Source organism: Crocodylus siamensis, chromosome 4 (genome assembly GCF_052110815.1).
Source record: "Crocodylus siamensis isolate JL-2025a chromosome 4, ASM5211081v1, whole genome shotgun sequence".
Taxonomy (NCBI): domain Eukaryota; kingdom Metazoa; phylum Chordata; order Crocodylia; family Crocodylidae; genus Crocodylus; species Crocodylus siamensis.
In genome coordinates this window covers 106,923,333-106,944,699 of record NC_143398.1, presented here as the reverse complement: position 1 = coordinate 106,944,699, position 21,367 = coordinate 106,923,333, and the positions used below count along the sequence as shown (strand labels likewise).

The 21,367-nt window shown below is 42.3% G+C and overlaps 1 protein-coding gene across 1 annotated transcript in view; it reads right to left on the bottom strand.

The window, feature by feature from the left end:
- Positions 1–21,367, bottom strand: part of TMEM178B (transmembrane protein 178B) — a 353,447-nt gene that overhangs the window by 209,244 nt on the left and 122,836 nt on the right. Inside the window, exon 3 of the mRNA XM_090043310.1 lies at positions 20,778–20,891. Within this exon, the coding sequence (XP_089899436.1) occupies positions 20,778–20,891 (114 nt within the window). The remainder of the gene's footprint in view (positions 1–20,777; positions 20,892–21,367) is intronic.

The following is a 21,367-nucleotide window of genomic DNA, read 5'->3' as shown; positions in this document are numbered from 1 at the left end:
AGTGGCTGAGCACAGTTTCCTTCCAAATACACAACCCTGCCAATTCATCTCACTTCCAAGCAGTGTCGTCCCCTGTTATTCTAGTCCTGCATACCCATGGAGGCCTGAATATAAGTTTCATTCCTCTCCCTTCCACAGCTCTTTGGTGTTCCATGCTCATCTGCAAAGGAACACCGGAAATCTTTCATCCTGTTCTTCAGTGTCCTATTCTGTTCCAGTCCTGGGATGCCAAACTGCTCTGGACCTCAATAAGACCCTCTGCCAGTCAAGACTGTGAAAAGAACCACCACTCAAGAACTATATTTTCATGTGTGAAAACAATGACACCTTGAGGCCCATATTTTCAAATGCCTAAGCTGATCCTGGAAAGCTTTCATGGATGTTCATTGTACTTGCAAATCCTGCAGATTCTTGCACAAATGAGCCTTTGCATTTATTCTCAATTAGTTCTGTTTGATATCTATCCTAAAACTCAAACATCCCTAATGGTCCCAAAAATCCTCGAATAGTTTTGTGCCTGCAAGTTTCATTACAATGGACAAAAACTGATCGTGTTTTAGAGGCTGAGAGGGTGGAAAGGAGGCAAAGAAAAATGTGCTAAGGTTAGCTCTCCTTGATAAATTTCCAGCCCTCTCTGGGGCTGAGTTTAAGTTGGTTGCTACTCGCTAAATCAGAGATGCATAAGCTTTCAAAAGCATCTGCTTACAAAAGTTTATGCAGCTCTGATGTACTTAGAATATAAGGTGCAAATCTATTCTGCCTTCTGCCTGATTTCAGACTAACAAAGCTAACTACTACCTCTCTCTAGTAGTTGCTAAGGCAGCCTCTGTCATACAGAGATACAGATACATCCTCCCATTCTGTGGTTGCTGCTGCCAATGGTAGTCTCCTCCTGTGTCTTCCACCAATTCCAATGAGAGCATGCCATCTCCCTGAAGCTGCTTCTGTAGTACATGAAGAGAAGAGAGATTTTGGCTACTGTGGGGTTGGAAGGAAGACTGCAGTCCTCTCTCCTTGCTGGTACCCGTCAGCCTGGTCCTAGCTTGAAGTTTGAAGAGCTGGTACTGGGAGGTAGGCTACAGGGATGTTTCTTCCCTTCTTAGTGCTCAGGAGAAACCAGTCTGCCACTTTACTCAAGTCAGGGGAGAACTTAGTTCCCTTATTCCCTAAGAACCCAGTCCTTAAATGGCTAATGAATGCATCCCCTGCTCCCACTCTGCAAAGGACCCCAAAGCCAGGGGCCTCAGGACAATCTGTCCTAGCTGTTCTCATATAAAGAACATCTGCAAAGAGCTGCAGACAGGGAATCACAGAGAGGCTGGGAGTAGGACTGCTGCATATTTCGTCATTCAGTTGGAAAGAGCATAGAGTTAATGAATTAAGGAAGGTGAAGAAAATGTAACAATTTTTTTTTGGCGGGGCAGTATTTTGTCCAGGTAATGCCCTTCTCTTCACAGTGCAGTTCAAGCTAATGCTGTGAGTTCATTATTTCACTGAGCACCAAATGAGATGAACCATTTTTGACAGATTCCCTTTTTTCAAAACACTGAGCTTTGAAGAGGTTTTGAAACTGTACCTTATATCCACCCTAGTGACAGGGCTCTCCAATACACATTACAAACACATCAACAGAGCAGATTACAGAGGTAGTTCTCAAGTTCTGCTATGCACTTTGTGGGGTAAGGGCAGGATTTTCTAAAATGCCTTGCCAACTTCCAATAGGACAGCATTCTCATAGTGAACGCATTCTATTTGGCTAAAGCAGTGGTGCACAACCTTTTTGGCCTGTGGTGAATGAGTGGTACCAGGTTTGTCCACAGGCCAGATCTGAGCCATGGGCCCAATCCAGCACATGGTGCTGGACATCTGGGGCCTGATAAGCCGTACAGCACCAGGGCCTGATACAGCTGCATAGGAATGGCCCAGCCAGGACCTGATTCAGCTGTGTGAAAATGACCTGGTCTGACTGGCCCCAACTGGCCCATTGCCAAGTGGCTGAATTGGGCCCTGGTTCAATTGCAGGGTCAGGACCTGACCCCTCCATCCAGGGTTGCCCCATCCAAAGCCAATCCAGCCATGTGGGGCTTGGAAATTTGGCAGCAGGGAATCAGTGGCACTGTCAATTGCCATCTACTGCCAAATTTTGGACCCATTGGGAGACCCATGGACTGGATGACATGGCACTGCCAGTCAGGAGTTAGCACCCCTGGGCTAAGGGTTTTTGCCCCAGTGAGAAGACACCTGTGTATCAACAGACTAGTGAGCAGTTGTCACTTAACTGTACCAACTTTTGTAAGACAAGCTGATATCTTCATTGTGGACTGCAAAGTCCTATGATAGAGAAAAAGCAGATATAAGGAAATTAATAAAAAAAAATCCATTCATCATGCAACTTCCTGTTACAGGGAACTACTGAAAAATACCTCTCCGACCAAAAGGCTAGACTCTGATAACCTTATGTACAACACGCACTGAGAAATGTTCAGCATTCTTTCCCTGGAAATCGGGCCCCTTTAGACATGTCTTAAATTGAGGATCCAGAGACTGGGGTACCCCAAATTACTGATCATTTAAAAAAATGTATATATTAAAAAAAATATTATTGGACAAAACTGTTTTCCTGATACAACATTCCTTCTTTTAGTACTAACATCTCAGGCTCTTTCAATATACTGCTGCTGCCTAAAGGTCATGGAGGCCAACTCTTTTCCAGGCAGTCACTGATTTTGCCCAGGCAACCAGAGATACAAAATACTGAGCCCCCTTTGAAACTTTAATTTGCACTATGTCAAATATCCACTTTGCTCTTGAAGCAGAAGAGTTCAAGGACACAGAAAGAGACCCTCCTTCTTCTCCTTCCAGTCAAAATCAATGGGACACCAAAACTGTGTGATTTGAACGAAGCCAGTAACTATGATGAACACCATGAACAAAAGAATTTACAAGAGAGCTGCCCAGGTGGTTGCCAATTTGTTCCCTGCCACTCAAATCTTCCTCTGTCCTCAAGACTTGGTTAGGCAAATGAGTATTCTTCAAAGGAGAGCCCTGGGATAAATATTAATGTTAGGAGTAATCAGATAGCTAAATCTCTGCAAACTGTTCTGAAAATCAATCAGAGGACACTATCTGTAGGGTGCCCACTTTGAACCTGGTGCATTTGCAAGAGGACAACCCTGCTTTGTCAGCCCCTTCTTTGCATAGCAGTAGGTGTGCTCTGTACCGAGTCTCTCTTTAACCTACCTGCATTGGAATGCTAGAGGGGACAAATAGAACACATTAAATGTTTCTAGCTTGTTATCTGGCCAGGAAAATCAGCCAGTTTTCTGGTGATGGGGAGGGAGGAACTGAAGGAAAAAGGGAAGAAAAGAAGAAGGGAAAATCATTAATGTTATAAATGTGCTATCCCAGTGGAGTTTTTTAATACAGGATGAAGGCTGGAACATTGGAAGATAATTTTCATGTACAGATTTGGAAACCTAAAAATAACTTTCCCCATTACCAAAAATAATAATAACAACTGACCATGTAACAGTCAGTACTGAATACACTCTGAATCTTATCTCTTATGTTCTCTCTTGCTCTCTTTCTCTTTCCTTCTGTGGTCTGCCACTTTCCCTCCAGCCTTCCCCCCACTGTTTCCCTGGAGGAAAGGGAGAGGTAATCATATTTAAACTGCCTTGAAGAATCTTTGCTGGAATGGGGCAGCTACGCCAGCTAATATTTCACAGGAGGGTGGTTCTGTCTGGTGCAGATTTGTTAAACCATGCCCCCAAGATGCTGGGATTTTGTCGAATTCAGTTACATAATCATAATTTTACACAATTTCCTACAGACTCTCTGTATCACTGCTCCACTTATGATACCCTTCTCCCTGTCTCACTGTTCTCACTCCTCATTCAGCCACAATCTCTCCCTCTCTTGCAGAACTTCCATGGAAGAGGCTGGAAGGTAGGATAGGCTGAAAACTGATGGACACGATGGGTTATAGCATTTGAGCCTTTCACTTCTAACAACCTGATGCCAAATGCATAGTGACAATAAAGCCCTCTGCATCACTAGCCAGGCAGCTGAGAAAATCCTGAGTTGCATAAATCTAGAACTGCTGATTCTAGGCTACCTCCTTCAAAAGTCTTAGTTAACTAATGGCAAGAGTCTATTGGTCTTACCAGTGAGCCCCAATTTATGTAAGAGCCTCCTGTGGGGGCTGAGATTTGTCAGAGTGTTTGCTCTTCAGGGTGACAGGCAGGGAAGTGGGTGTGGACAGTGTGATGTTTTCTAGTTTTGGGGTATCATTTGGGGTATTTGCTGTGGTTGTCATTTATTATAAGCTATTCTGAGCCTTTTTGGATGGAGTGGGATGTAAATCCAAATAATAACAATAATTACTGGTCAGTACAAGTTTTAGCACTCCTAGCTTGCTCCAGGGGACTATGGCTAGCACAACTGTTTGTACATTGTGATTAAATGCACTGGCATGGCTATATCTGAGAAGCCTGCCCAATATTTGCCTGCACTTTGTTATTTCTGCTCAGTGCTATCTGTCCTTTGCTGTCATGAAGCACTACATTAACTGTTTCACATTTCTTAAATGAAAAGAAAGCTCATTTCATTATGGGAGCGCTAGTGTCAATTTATTCACTTTAGAAGCCCCCAAAATGTTCTTACCCAACCATGCCTCATTTGGTTTTACTGAGGTAGCAGCAGAAGAAACAAAACAACTGACTTCAAGACAATAGAAAATCACCTTTCATTCCTTTGTAAAGTAAAAGAACTAATGGTAGTCATGACACTTTCTAGCAGTAATATCCCACTTTGGTTGCAAGCTTGTGTATGCCCCCTTTCATGTTTCTTCTGAGGCACTACTGTATGCGAGAGGTATAGACTACAGCTAGGAGGACTATCATTTCCCTAATATACATAGTATTGTATATTTTTATAGCTCAATGCTCTAAGTGATCAATGAACCACCAGTATAAGTACTTGCTTGCAAATACAGTGTTTGGAAGCATTTTTATAGGTCCATCTGGTTATGACTAACATATTGGTACACTCGTTCATGTGATCCTGGGTACACAAATCTCTCTTTGCTTGTACATGATTACTGGTGACACGCACAGGAAATATAACCACGTCCTCTTTGTCTATAAATAGTATGGCCATCTTGCCGTGAAACAGTACACTGAATGTGAGGTTCATTAGCATAGCACCCTATCTCCTATTGAATTGATCACATTGTGTACTAGCTGGCATCCCCATGCTCCAGTATCAATCAGTGCACTAAATGTGATATATTAGTGGCAAATGGCAACAGCTGTTTTGTGCCTTGGTACAAATTAGTGTACCGGATGTTGATCAGGACAAAAGTGCATTCCCATTACCCAAACAACTTTGTAACAGATGCATTGGTCTATCAAGGCACAAGTATACCAGCACCCTCATGTCCCTGTATGGTATTACCAAAGAGATGTTGCAATCCATAAGTTAATAACAAAATAATGAAACTATGCCTTGGTATAATATTCTAACGAGAACTCAGCACAACAGAAACACAACTGGGTATGAATAAGTTCTATGTGCTAGTGAAAAAAAAGAATACTCCATGCATATGGCACTGTACTGGTAGCTTCCCAAGGCTCTTGGGAATGGGCTTCCAGCAACAGTTCTCCAAGATGCCATGTGTCACCTGGTACCTTGGTTTGGGGAACTGGCCACTAGCTGACGGCATCAAATGTACTTTCACTGCTGTTATGTTTTGTTGTTCAGGCAAAATGAACAGATTGATCTCTATCGATCCAGAGAAAGGCCTGCTTTGTTTGCTCAACCTTTCCTGTCGCTTATCTGGGTTATGCCAAGAGGCTGACACGCACAGCCTGAAAAGTAAATTAAAGAAAAGTAACGGGTGAGTGATGCCAAATGCATGCCAGTCTCATCCCCCATCAAGCAGCAGTACAAAAGTAAAAATGACAGAAGTTCCTTGATGCCAAGGGATGTGTTTGGTATCAAGGTGAGTCTGGAGTGTCTGTGTCAGGGAACAACTGGAACAGCAGAAAGACTTTTCTTACACACAGAAGGACATCTTGGCTTCTTATTTGTATTCCTGTGGGCAGCTTCCCCTGGGATTCTCTATTATCCTCTGAACTTCTCCCTAGTGCCTATTTGGTCCTCAGCACTGAATCTTTTTTTGAAAGCTCCCATTGCACTTATCCTCACAGAGTTTGCCAACGCTACTCCACGCCTCCCCAGAAGGATAACATGGTAGCAATGCAAGGCACTTTTGCTGTCAGTGCATTGCCATTAGGCCAGTGATTCTCAGACTTCTGTATCTGGGAGCACATTTTTTCTGTTCATGTCTGTTGGTGTTAGGGAATGAAGAGATTACAGAGTATCAATACCCCCGTTTTTGCTGGAAGTACCGTCAGAAAACTGCTCAAGGCAACAGTTTTGTCTTTCTCATTTATCAACATCAGAAAGCTGGAGGGTGTGTGTCTTATTGCTGGTATATGACCTGTTCTCCCATCTTCATGCACCCTTTCTAGCAGGCCAGCTTCTGATCTTCTTCCTTCCAAGCTGCAGTGAAAATGCTGACCTCTTTGGCCTATAGATATTAATTCTTCCCATTGTTTGACGCAACACTGAGGTACATAACATGAAACAACTTGGCTGCTCTAAAAAGAAAAGAGTTGCCAGCCAAGAGGTCACCCTGAAGCAAATAAACTGATGACATGCAGTCGCTTTTTCCTTGCACCCTTTTCTGATGGACTGTTTCCCCAAAACAGTGATAAAAACAGAGACCTTTACATGAGCAATTTGAGACCTTTCAGCCCCTTACCCAGCAGAATGGAGAATGTGCTCTTGCTGAAACTCTGTCCTCTCCTTGCCTCTGGGGATGTTTTCTCATGCAGCTGTCAGATGGCTAAGGGAAGACTGTTAATCACAGTATCAGACAAATGAGAGGAGAGGAGATGGACTGGATGATCTAATCCACCCCTGCATCATGGGGATGCTTGCACTGCCATTGCCTGTGCTAAACCTGGTCTGTCAACAAAGAGCTTCAATTAGCAGAGCTGTCAATTCAGCTCCTTCCAGAGCCTCTGACACTTCCAGAGTTTTCCAGGAGGCATTCAACTGAGAAACCGTCCCCCTGCCATGTCAAATATCTTCTGTACTTCTCATCCCTTGTTCTTCATTAGGAAAGACTTTTAGATGACAATTTTGTTTTGTAAAAATGCACTAGCTCCTGCTGCTTGAAAACTTGCCTGTTCTTCCCTGAAACCACAATCCCCTAAATGCGATAACACCATAGCCATTTCCATGTCATCACATGGTGAAGTCACAAGCAGGGGATTGGGACTCCAGATGGGGTATAAATGATGGGAGTTCAAATATTTAGGAAACAAAGTTCCTACTGTCATTCAGAAGTCCTCAGGAATAAAGAACATAGGAGGAGAAATAAAGCAAATACATACAAATCCAGATATGCTGTGCTTAGTAGAAGAGACACCCTTGCTCCTGGAGCCAGCCAGGCATAAGGTTTTGGTTTTGGCCCAGGCACAAGGTAAAGTCAGTTAAAGAGAATAGTAGCATGCATTAGCTGTTAGCTGCCTCAAAGAGTGTGCTACCTAGCCAGAAGTACAAGAATGCAATAGCAGTTCTTTCACCCACACAGCTGTTTATGTCCCTGTTATGCCTCCTATGATATCTAGCAGTGGATGCTGAGCTGACTGCAATGACTTTATTAAATAGCCTAGGTCAGACAGCTGCCCAGTTAGGAAAGCTTTACATCCCTTTCATGCCAAAAGGACCAAAGTGCTGGTGCAAAGTAGTATAAATTATTCCAAAAGATTTTTTTCCCAGTTTTCCACACCTGTTTCAAGATAGACCCATTTTTTTAAGTAATTAGGAGTAGTAGATTTTAATGGTTGATTATTGATTTTGGGGACTCAAAGAAGATACTTTCATGGGCCTGTTTTTCAGAAGGTTCCAGGCACCCACTGTTTTGAGCACCTTAAATCACTACTCACTTTTGAAAACCTTGGCTATTACATCAAGGAGAAAAAAATCAATAATATATGTAGTCAATACGATTCTGTAGGCAGTAATCATTCATTTACAAATGACTGGTTTTCTTTTAAATATCTTTATGAACCTGATATTCCTAATAAAAGGTTATACAATGGTCCTTTTTAGGAAACATATGGTGTAGAATGTATGACACAAAGAGAAAGCACTGCATGATGTTCACAGCTTGAAAGATCTTAGTTCCATTTTTGGCTTTTCCTGGATATAGACACACCACTTACCATCTCTGTCTCTTTGTTTCTGTAAAATAGGTGTAGTAATACCTATGCCATATTAATAAGTCCCCTACCTACCTATTTGCCTCGTAAGGGTGTTTGGTGGAGAAATATTTATGAAGTGCTTTAAGATCTAAGGATGGAAAGGTTCTTTACATCTCAATTATACAAATTAACTACAGTACTAATATTAATTACTTTTATGAAAAGAAGGATATTGCAGAATACTGGAATATGTCCACTTTCACTTCCTTGGTGTCTAAAAATCAAACTTGCAAAACCTTAGGGAGCTGACTCTTTTTTATACTGAAAACTACATCATTACATTTTGAACCTGGATGTTGATTTCACATCATTTGTATACCCCCTGCCTACCTCTCACGGCTGATGTAAAAGCAGCTTCAGCTTCTTTCTTCCTCTTCCCAGCCCTGCAATTCCCCACAGATTCTTTATATGCTATTACTGACTCTCCTATACACTGGCTAAAAGATTGTACATTGTGCTGCTTTGGTGGCTAACATCTTTTCTCCATAGCAACACAATCTGACGAGCAATAATAGGAAAGGTATGGCTGAGTACAAACATGTGATCACAACACACAGCAGAACAGACCCCAAAGGAAAGACCCTGTTTTAATGCTTGAATATATGTGATGAGGGGGACAGAACTAACACAGAGCTAATACATTGCTATAGATATTATCAGATAAATGATAGTATCACTCAGCTGCCTCCATCTCCTACAATTTTAATTAGCCCAACCTTGCAGGAGGAAAAAGGAGATTGGGACCCTACTGAATTATTCACAGTTGTAGTTGTGTATGGCAGAGTCGAGACCCTCTTACAGTAAGTGATATTCTCCCATTGATTTCCCCTCCTCAGGATCCCTAGGTGAGAATTAAGTTTTTAAAAATATCAAAAGATAAGCTGAAAAGCAGAGGGCAAACTGGATGGACACAGAATTGAGAGAGATAGAAATGATAACAATTATATATATAAAAATATATATGACAAAGAGAATCGATCAACACTATATACCAATGATGGAAAGACTTATATTAGCTGTCAGAACTGTAGTGATGTGCAGGGACTCGCATGCTCAGTCTCCATTAAGAATGACCTATATCTATGTTGGCCAGATGAGATCTGAGTGACTGAACTGTAACGTCCCACTGGAGACACCTACAGCTGATTTATGTCCCCACTTCCCAATTCCCAAACCAGCTGTGACATCCGCTCCTGGAGGTGGGCAAGACTTAACTTGCATAGCTAAACTCTGATGCACACAGGTAATCAAGGGTCTTGTGATGAGCACTACAACAATTCCATCTAGTTCCTCCTGGCCCAGAGAGATGTGAACCTTTGGATGTGAACAAAAACTAAATTACAACAAGCACAGGAATAGGATAATTGTTTAGAAGTATCTGAAGCATGTAAACACCAAGAAAAGAAGAGAAATTATTGGGGATGCAACTGAGAGTAAAGCATGAAAGGAAAATTCAGGTTGGATGTAAGGAAAGATCTCTGGAGAGTGAGCACTTTTAGGCTGAGGAACAGTGTTCTCGGGGAAGCACTGGAAATTCCATCACCTGATCATTGAAAAATTGCCTGGACAAAGTACTGAAGAATGTAAGTGTAGGGAATAATTTACAATGACAGTGTCATGGACTAGATGACAAATAGATTCACATGATCCTATGTCTTTCCAATGCTAGATGGAATTCACTACCTGCAAGACCTTCCCTGCATGCCCAATAAATATTAATGCTTTGCCCAAGCTGTACCTTTCTAACACATGTTGAGAGGTAACAGCAGAAGCTTTTCTAGTGATGCTACCTGCAACAGTTTCACAGTGGTTACCAAACAACAGTACTTGGATAGCTATTATTTTAAACACTTTAAAGGGGCCAGATTTCAATTTTGGTTAAACTGGTGTCAACACTATTATATTTCATTGGCTGAGATGAAAGTTTGATCCAGCATTTCTACAGACCTTATTACTTCAAGTTCAACACAAGACCTGAGGCTAGCCTACACCAGAAGAGGTTTGCTGGTATAGTAAGACTGGAAGAGCTTTTGCAGCAAACCCCTTAGTAAAAATCCATCTTAAACTGTTAAAAAAAGAGAATGCATTTACTATTATATCTTATATTAGTTCCCCAAACAAAATAAACTATCCTGGCAAAAGCATTTTTTCTCCCCTCAGTATATCTACATCTGTACTAAGGCTTTTTTGCTGGCATAAACATGTAAAAAAACCTCTTTAGCCAAAGTTACTGTACTGGCAAGTTTTCAGTATAGACATGGCTTTACTAATTTAAGGAAAATGGATCAGAGAACTCCATACAAACTTTAAGGCAAATATAAGATTCATTGACACTTAGCAACCAGAGAGTGAAGAACAGCGCACAAGCCAATTTTCCCCACGCTAGAACTAACCAGTGAGGCCGTGATAAGAAAACAGTTTTTTTAATTGGCAGATTTTTTGAGAAGTAGTGGCATAATGATTAATTTATAAAATTTATTAGTTGGAATCTACAGACTACCTCATGTCTAACACTTGCTTTTGTTGTCCAGCCATCAAACATCAATGTGTTAATCTTTGTGCTGCTGAAGTTGAAAATGTTATCCTTACCATAGATCCAATGGTAACCACTGAAAATGCAACCTCGGGCGGGGGGAGATATTATAAAAGGATGAAAAACACAATGGTAAAAAACCTTAAGTCATTTGTACTCGGGTTTTGGCAATGTTAAGAAACCTTAACGTAGGCAAAACTGCATTCTGCATAAACCACCTCCAAAGTAGCAAAATGATGCAACACTGCATTGGTGTCAATGAGAATTTGCCCTTTAATATGGATTTAAAATTAAAGTTAGCTTAATCTAAGAACAGTAATTATAATGGCATCCACTGCATAATAACTATCACAGTCTAAAAATCACCTACATGTTTCAGCTTAAAGCCTTCATTGGGGTCAAAGTCACATTGGTTTGTATAACTTTGACTCCTGAAACATTCTATTTGGATTAAAGTATTTCTGTATAAGAGTAGATCATTATAGCCTCATCACCAACATATTCTACTTTAAAGTCTGTCCATCTGCACTGAAGCAAAGAAGTATTTATTTCTCATTAGTAACCTATGTGTGGTGTGTGGCACATAATCACCTTGAAGTATTTAACTGACCAGATTTCATCTCACAAACAGCATGTGGAGTTGCATCAGATAGGTATATAAATAGAAGGAACTATAAATCATTACAAAACAGGCATTAACTTGGTATATAAATAAAAAATTATAGAAGTGAGAGATGAAAAAGACCCATTAGACCACCCTGTTTGTTCTTTGCCATGTTCTCACCCTAAGAATGCACAAAGCATCACTCTTGATTAGTCAAGAGACATGGGAGAACATCTCAAGAGAGAGAAAGAGAGAAAGACACAGAGAAAGAGTGCACCACATGCATATTAATAAAGCTATATTTTGACTAAGTGAATTATTTGAAATTATTAGTGAAGGTATGTTTTACTTGTCAGCATCTCCATATTGCAACAGGAAAAAAATCCCTAATATTCCTTTCTAGAATATTGCAGATAAGGTTGGGGTGAAAAGTTGTTGTTTTCAGTCCTGCTTAAATGTTAGAGATCTCCCTAAATACCCTAAACCTCTTTTTAAGAATGAGAGTGAAAAGGTGATTCACTCTTCAATACTGCGAACCAGCCCAGTCAAATAGGAAGTTCAAAGAGTATCTACAAATACAGCTAAAAAAAATCCCATAAAAATCAACCCCCAAACCATAAAACAACTAAAAACAATTTCTTATGATGGGAAGTGTCAGGCCATCTCAGTAAACCAGCCCCACCCATAGTTCCTCAAAGATTTTGCATTTCCTGAGACACAGGGGGTGCATCTACACATGCAATTAGCACATAGCAATAAATTCCAGTGCAGTTCATGTCAGCGTTTACTGTTCCCAGGAGCAGCATTTACACATGCACCCAGGACTACAGTGCATTGAGGAGAGGTGGAGCAGTCCTACGGTGGCAAGGGAGTCCAGAAGTTCAGCTCCTGGGGTCAACATGCTGCAGAGGGGCTGACCGGGGCACAAGGATGCTAAAGTGCAGGGTAAAGTGACAGGCACCCCCACACTATAGCACCCTCTTGCCCAAGCCAGCCAGGCCCAGTCACTGTCTACACGTGCATTTCAGTGCACTAAGTGACTGCTGTAGGATAGTACTTGTCCCAGACAGTACTATCCTACAGCAAAGTTAATTAGCTTACTGTGCACTAATATAGATGCATGTGTAGACAGTGATGCTTTACTGCAGAACTAATTAGTCAACTCTGCAGTAAAATGCATGTGTACATGCACTCAGGGAGTTGCAGAAACTGTACAAGCGGGGACTAATTGTTCCTGAACATTAGTTCACAGACAAAAAGGCTATTCATCTGGGATGGGGATTACAGCCATGTAACTGCTCCTGAGAGAAAGAGCAGCAGGAGAGACAGGGGAATCCTGTGTGTATTTCAGAATAGACCTGGGTACCAAAATACGCTTTTATATCATATGTGGCAATAAGAAGAAAACCAAGAAAAGACCCTGCAAGCAGAAACTCATGTGGAGGGAAATTATAAGAAGAAAGATTTCCGCTATGTCCTGATGGCTAGAAATGGGGTGAATTTTATGAAATCAAGAACATCAGACCTCCAAAGTCTGTGAGCATCTGCTGACTAATATTTGTATTGGTTTGTCTCCCCCAATTTTAGCAAGTAATGCATTTGGATTGCCATTGCCACATCAGCTGCTTGGTATTAAGTGGTATGGTAATGTCACACTTTGGGACATATCTCAATATGGATATTCAGTTACAAATTTAAAAAGAACAGATCTCTTTTGGAAGTAGAAAGAGGGAATAACGGGATGTGGGAAAAGTAGGAAATGAGAGGACAAGACAAAGATGGAGGTTGACTATTTCAGCTACCCATGAACACTACTTTCAATTATATCCCAAAAATAAAGTAAGTCAAAAATTCTCTAGGGTCAGCACTTTCTACAGACACTACAATGAAATATTTATCATTGCTTTTAAAAATACCAGGAAGGGTCAGCCCACTGGCCTACTGGTGTTGCTAATGCATTTCCAAGCAGAAGATCAGAACCTGTCTACCAACCTCAGCATCTTGCTCCAGGGGCTGGGGAGGCCTGTCAAAGTGTTTAGCTCCTAAGGAGCAGGAAGGGGAGCTTCATGTCTTTTCCCTTGTGATGCTTGCTGGGTTGTGCATCGGCTTCACAGACAAGGCTTCCTTATTATTTCAGTGGCATTTAAGTATTTTATTATGTTTATTACAAAGCCTTAAATGGGAAAGTAATTATCAATAATAATATGCCAGCAATGTGAACTTCAAAACATGCTTCTTTGTAAAGCACTTTGAGATCCCAGCATGGAAGATGCTATATTAATAAAAATATTAGCATTATCACAATACTGTATTGATTCCTCATCTTCCCCGGACGCTTGTGCCTCTGTCCAACATCACAGGCTTCTGCTTTTCACATCACAATTTGTTTTCATGCCAATCACTTTGAAGATACTACAAATACAGGACAATTAAGAACTCAGCCAGTGTAGAAGCAGCTGTCATTCCAATTAACATGCCAAAGCATAATGGTTCCTTTGCTACTGTCAACAGAGTTGGGCACATCAAAACTCTACAATCACTTCTACCTCCTCAGTAATCATGATCAGGGAGGGGCAAGAAATATGCAAGGGAGATGCCATAGTGCCAGAACTGTTTCCAAAAAAACAGAATAAGCTGAACATTTTCCAGAAATCAGCAGCGACTTCTTTGTGAGTTGGTTCTCTCTCAGGCAGTCCGGTGACACCATTCCTACCCAAGCTGTGCAGGGAAGGGAGATCAGTTTCCATAGCAATCCCTTTTTCTGCCCAGATGTAGCATGTGCCACATGTTCCAGAACACAACACACAGCTTCTCATCCATCACTGTTAAAGGGAAAGGCCTAGGTGACAACGGCAAGCCTGATGGAGAAAAGGCAACAATTTCTTTCCCTTTACGGCCAAGTTTAATCCTAAAGACAAACTGTAGCTTATAACAGGAAAGCCAGAATAAAAGTCTTCAAGATACAGAGTTGTATCTAACATGGAAGACGGTGGAGCTCTGTGAAACAGAAGACCAGGGATCTTTGGAGAGAAGGAAGCATTTCTCATCTACTTCTGATCTCTATGCCTACGATGAGAGCCCTGGAAAGGGCCATTGGCCTGTGTTTTGTATTACAAACAGGCTGGGTATTGCATAGCTTTTTCCTATTGCTCCTGCTATCTCCATGTGGGAAGAGCAGGTGGGAGGGTTGTTTTTTGTTCCCACGAAGTAAAAATCATATTAACTAGGAACATGTGGAGGATTTTGTTTCCTTTCAAACTTGTTAGACAGCAATACCTTACTCTGCTTCCTGCAGGGAAGGGACCTTCTGAGGGTCCTATTTGTCTTCCCCTCCCCCTCTCAGAAGGCAGAAGACTTTCCTGTACTTCCTTACCAAAAAAAGTAGTCAGCTAGTGTAGCTGTGTAGTGTAGTGTAATTCTCCCCCTCCGCTGCCCTCCTCCCTTTCCTGCATGCTTTGGCTACCTGCTTTCCTCAAAGTGGATCTGGGTCACAAGTGACAGCTAGTGTTTCAAGTTCAGGGCTAAGAATCAGAAGATCTGGATTCTCTTCTTTTTTTTCTGTCAATTCCCTGCATGGCTTTGGGCAAGTCAGTTAACCTGTTGCATCTCACTTTTCCCATCTGTGAAATGGGGAGTGATCACATTCACAGGGTTGCCGTGAAGCTAAATTCATTAATATTTACAAACAGATTTTGGGACTCTCAGGTGGAAATGTTTTGTCAAAAGCAGTTGTTCTGGGTTCATTGTGGAACTGGATTAAGATATGGACATTCAGGAGTAGTCATAATCATACTTGACCAAACTGAGGGCCATGTTTTCAAAGGTACTTAGGCTCCTAAAGATTCAAGTAGGCCCTAAAGAGGATGGCAAAAAGGGTCTAATGCAGGTACCTAACTTCTATTGTAAACTAGATGAATTTAGTCATATTTGCAAGCATATTTGTAAATTCCAGTGGGCACCTGTTTGCATCATTAGGTGCCTAAATACCTGTGACAATCTCACCCTAATTCTCCATCTGATTGAGTATCCTGGCTTCAGCAATGACAAACATCCAAATACTGCAAAGGAACAAAATAGTTCCTAAGTTGTCTGTTGTTTATCACATTTTCAAAAGAGTGGGGGTGCCTTCCTACATTCTTTCTGATGCTTTCACTGTCACTCCAGTCAGCTGGCACTCGTTTCTTTTTCTGTGAAGCACAGAACTAGCTGCTGTGCCCCAAATCCAAACAAAATAAAGTATACTCATTGCCATTCTATTTTGCCAGTATAACTGCACGTAAACTATGGTATAGGTGTCAACAATCCAGCCCGCAGGCCAAATCTGGCCCAAGGAGCCCTATCAACCAGCACTTGGTATAGTCCTGAGCCCAGAGTTCACCCACATGCTCCACATGGTGGGTGTTGAACCAGCCCTGAGCACTGGGCCTGGATGTGAGCTGCACACAACGCTCACTCCGGCCAGCCAAAGACCCTCACTGCATATGGTGCCTGTGTGGGGTCAGTCTGGGACATGCGCGTGTGGTGCCTGCTCCAGCTGGTTGGGACCCAGGCCACACGCAATCCCCCACCTTGGCCTCTCTGGGGCGAGCTATGTGGGTCCCAAACTAGCTGAAGTGGGTCCCAAACTAGCTGGAGTGCCACTGCATGTGGCACACATCCCAGAATGGTTCTACGTGGGCACCACATGTGGCATAGTCCCAGACCAGCCAAAATGCTGGATCCAGCATGCAAGGGAAGCGGGGTGATCCAGCCTCAATGCATTTTTATGCTGTTCCCCATAGTTTTCTTTTTGATCCCTTCCCTCACAGGCTGGATCCAGCCTCATGCCATTTATCTGGTCCATGGACCAGCCCCACACCACTCATCCAGTCCTTGAGGCCAGATGAATTTGACACCCCTGCACTAGAAAGTTTTGCCAGTGCAGCTAGATGGAGCACATCAAAAAGAAAACTGGGGAAAAGCACAAAAATGCATTCACTCTGATATCCAAGCAAATAGCACAGGGCTTACTGCCTTGATTGGATTATCTATTTTCAGACTTAATTCAATAAAAACCTCATTTTTTAAAATTTAGATGAAATTGCCAAAGATCCTTAGAATCTTCTGACACAAAAATTCAAGACTGACTTATTATGCAGTAGACCAACAGGGGGGCATGCCAGAAATTCGCCCTGCACCCACACAAGTGCCACTGCAATCCCCTTCCCCTGCCTGCTCTGCTGCTCTGCTTTCTGCTTCCAGTCTTACGCTCCCTGCCTGATCTGCTGCTCTACTTTATGCTTCCTTCCCTGTGCTTCCTGCCTGGTTTGCTGTCCTGCTGTTTGCTTCCTGCCCTCTCTGCCACTGCTGCCTGCCCCCTCCCTGATCTGCCATGTGTCACACAGAGAGGCTGCCCATGCCACTTCTGGCACCCATGGTACAGATTGGACACCCATGCAGTAGACACTGCTTTGGTCATAGCGTAATATTTACGAAATGCACTGACAATATCTTGGCCTTATCAGCATATTTGCATTTCCCAGAAAGAGACAGCTGTGCATGCTAAATTTGTTGGACACAATGTTCTTTTCCTTCCCTCTTCCCTTCCTCTCCCAGCTCATACAGATATTAGTTTTGTCTAATTATATGAATATTTATTGCTTGATGAGAGAGAAATAGCATACCTACAGTCACCCTTCCCTCCATCCCTATTTAAACCAGAAACTATTGAGAGGAACTGACTGTAAAGAAGTAAATTCCTATTTCCCCAGCTCTTGCTGCCACAGGCGATCAATTTGGAGCAAAGGTTCCATCTTGAAAATGTCAAACAGAATGAGAAAAACCTAAAATCAAAACTGCTAAAGTCCATTCCAGCCATTCCTCTGGGCCCAGCCTCTCCCCTGGATTCTTCTGGTGCACTGCTGAAAGGACAGCTAGAGGACAGCTCCACTGTGCTGACTGGTGTCACTAAGGTCTTCTGCCTCATGTTAGTGATCATTCTCCCACTCACTCCCACACTTGAGAAGTAGCTTAGCAGAGCAGCAATTTTGACTGTTGGTCTGAGAAAGAACAAACCATGGGACACCAGCAGGGGTCTTACTGTCTCTCACTTCCCCACTTAACAGCCTGTTAGGAGGTCAAGCAGAACTGTAGCAAAGGCAACAGACTTACCTCCTAGCTTCCTTCCTAGCTCCAGCTAAGCAATCTGCTTCCTGTGCATGGGAAAAGGAAACCATTGCTACAGAGACACAGAGGTGACAAGGGGAAGCAGCAACTTCAGCTAGGGTCACCTCCGTTTTGGAGAAGGGGTAGTGGTGAATAGGAAGGGGTGAAGTGCTACTGAACTATATACCCTTTCCTAGTTCCCCTCTCCACCCCGTGTAGCCACAGAATGGGTAGCCCAAACAGAGAAATAGCTCAAATCTCTCCATGCAGCTGTCACTCTCCCTTCACTCTTGCCGGGAAGGATCAGCACTAAAAACAGGAAGGGAGTTCCATCTTCAAGTCTCATCTTCTGTAGGCTTTTCTACTCAGTATTAATTGTTGTGATGGTATCAAAGACATGAGACCAGATCAGCATCACCAGTTCATTTCTCCATAGTCATCTGATTACAACCACTTCTGGTCTCAACTACCCTGAGCTGGACTGAAGCCATGGACAGAGAAGCAATGGAATACTTGTTTTGTTCACCACAAAACATAATTTGGTTTCTGCTGCCTGTAGCTACTAAGCCCTCCTCCCCCCAAAAACAATTCCCCCCCAACACCCTACCTTGGATTCCTCTGTTCTAGATGTGGACAGCTACAACTAGCATACAAATACATGCTATTTCTTGAGTGATTCCAGCTGGGTTGAGAAAAGTGGATCTATTAAAATGAAAAATGTCCAGAAATATCCTCAGCAGCTGGAATAACTATAGCCTGGCCCACAACTGGAGGTGGTGATGTGGATGAAATAAGGTGTACAACCTACTGTCCATGGGCGAGGGGGATGGGTAGGAAGGTCTGTGGATGAAACCTTACCATGAAGTCCTCTGAAATTAAGACCATCTAGAACAGACAGAAGATTGCTAATGAAGCTAGCCTTATCCACTACTATCTTTTGAAACTGAAAATTGGCACACAAATCACATCTAACTTAAAATAGTAAATGTAAGTGTGGCATGACTTAATTTTTAAGCACACATGTCAGCCTACAGTGGCTAAACCCCACAAATCCAATACTTGGCAATCTAAAGACACAGCACAAGGCCAGCTGACATACAGAAAACACAGCATTGTCTGGGTGTTTCTCTCCAAACTTGCCTTTGCAAAGATGGACAGAATCACATCTCTGTCTTATACAACAACCTACCTACACTCATCTGACTCATGAAGAAGCAGGAAAATGTAGGTCAGAAATATGTGTGCACACCCACATACTCCCTGCACCTTCCACAGTGAGGAAATAAACAACAGCCTCACCCCAAAAGCACCGCGGACCAAATCGGATATGTAAATGTGTGAGCACACTGTGTCTAGACTGCCACTTCAGAGACTGCAGAATGTGCTACTAAAGATTGCAGTCAGCTGCTGACACTTTGTATTTCCCCCACAGAGCTCAGCACTAGGAGGAGGAGGGGGAGAAACATGCTAAGGGACCAACAAGGCCAAACATGGCAGCAATTACACTTAAATCAAAATAAAATCCATGTATGCTATTGCAACATCCAATAATGCAAAACACTGCTTATTTAAAGATACATGTTCTGTAAAGAAAAAAAGCCAGACAGGAATTCTTTCATTAATTAGTAAGATGAGCAGGGAGTGATGACATTAAACAGCCATTATTACTCAAAAGAGAGGGGAAGGGAACCTCCAAAGCTCAAAACACACAGCCCAACACACTTTTCTTATGATCACCTGAAACCCAGTTTTACAACTGTTTTTTTAACAGATGAACAAAGTTAGAGTAACAAAGACACTCTGCACCTTTTAAAGGTAAAAGTTGGAAACCTGTTCAGAATCCAAAACCTGAGAAGTGCTGAGCATCCTCGATTTAAGGGGCACTGAGAGCAACTCAGTACTTTGCAGGATTGACTCCTACTGCTTTATCTGGAGCAGAAGAGTTGCAAGGGAATGGGTTCATACTTTCTTTCATTTAGCAAACTGAATTTAATAAATTCATTCAGAGGCACACATTCCCACCAATATACATATTTGACAATACCGTTAGCAGCTTTTAAAGAGGAGGAGAAATTCAGTAAGGAAGGCCCTCAAGAATTTCCTTAATATTTGTCCAGACTTGACTGTCTGGACCCTGAAGCGTCACTAACCAAAATCTCAGACAAGGTCTGGCCTTAGGAACATGAGAAACAAACTGTTTCACTGAGCTGTGCCCTCCCTAAGGCTATGAAGAGCATTAAAAAATAACAGCGACATCTGTGCCACTGTGGAAGGGGCTTCCATTTGTAAGACTGCCAGGGGCCTCACTTGTTTCTCATCAGTTGACTCCAACATGAGTTGTGGGGACTCAGTCCCTTTCAGAATCTCACCCCAAAGTCATCATCTATCACTTCTGCTCCCTGTTAATTTCAAACAGCTGCTTGCTGCTTTCACAGAGGCAGAAGAGTGAAGGGCATCCAATCTCCTCTAGGGGTAGGTCAGTCCTTCCCAAAACCCTCTCTTGTGCCATCTTCCCTCTCATTTGAAATCCTAACACTTTCATTTTGTCAGAGAAAATCCTTTTCCACTGCCAAGGCCATAAGGAAGAAAATCTTTAAGGCCAGCTGTGCATGTCAAGACAACTCCATCCCTGTCATTTTTTATTGCTTTGGCAACTGCTACAAGTTGGTGGCCAGTGGCCACAATTATCAGGAGAAGCCAAAATCCATCCCTGAGCCTGTAAGGAGCAGCATTCTTATTACTCTCAGAAGTTGCAAAACCCAGAACTTTCTGCTATGGACATCTCCTAAATTCTGCTGGAAGCCTGAAATGCTGCTGCAGCATGAAATGCATGGAGAAATATTCAAATGCAGAAGATTTTATTGAATTAGAAATTACAGCATTGATTTTGTTATTCATCGTCATATTTAATTCAATATTAATCTCTGTGTATGAATGTTTAACCTCTCCCCCACACACATTTTCATGCTGATGCAGAATTTCTAGTCAGTGATAGAAATATACAGAGCCAGGGATATGTGCAGCAAATCAATCTACCTGCACATGAGCAAAGGCCTCTGTCACGGTAGTCTATAAAAACCCAGTTCATGTTTACTGCTTGCCACCCCCTTTTGTCTGAGCACAAGGAGAAAGGAAGAAGGCAGCTTGAAACACTTACGAAGGGCGTGCCACTCGTCCTGGCGGATCGTCTTGGTGATGTTGTAGGTGAGGTTCTTGGGAATTGTCGCTGAGGAGTAGTGGTACTTGATATATGTGCACTGATCAATTGCTCCTGGAAAAGGCAAAAAGGAAAAAGCAATGAAATATTGTTACCCAACAGCAACGTGACCTCCTAACCATACTCCAAACTGAGCTCTGCTGCCAGACAAACATTTAGATACAAATTTATTCCTCACATCACTCCACTGAATCCAACAGGGTTGCTAGGTCTGTCTTTGGCCCCTTTACAGCTGTCCCACTTAGCCTTATACAAAGCACATTTTTTATCTTTCCTTCATTAAGAAAAAATGTAGTGCAGCCAATGTAAAATAAGACTTTTTATGAAAACCAATCTTCACATGATTTTCTCCCCTGAAGAGAGAAAGGAAAAAAAGAGAAAACCACCTGTGACAGATACTTGCCATATCACTTAGCTCCCCTCTGGAAGGGACACAAACACCATTGTTATGGGAAGGGTAGAACCAGAATAGGACGCTATAGAAATTGACAAAGCAATGCATGCCAACCAAAAAAGGACAAACTTCAGAT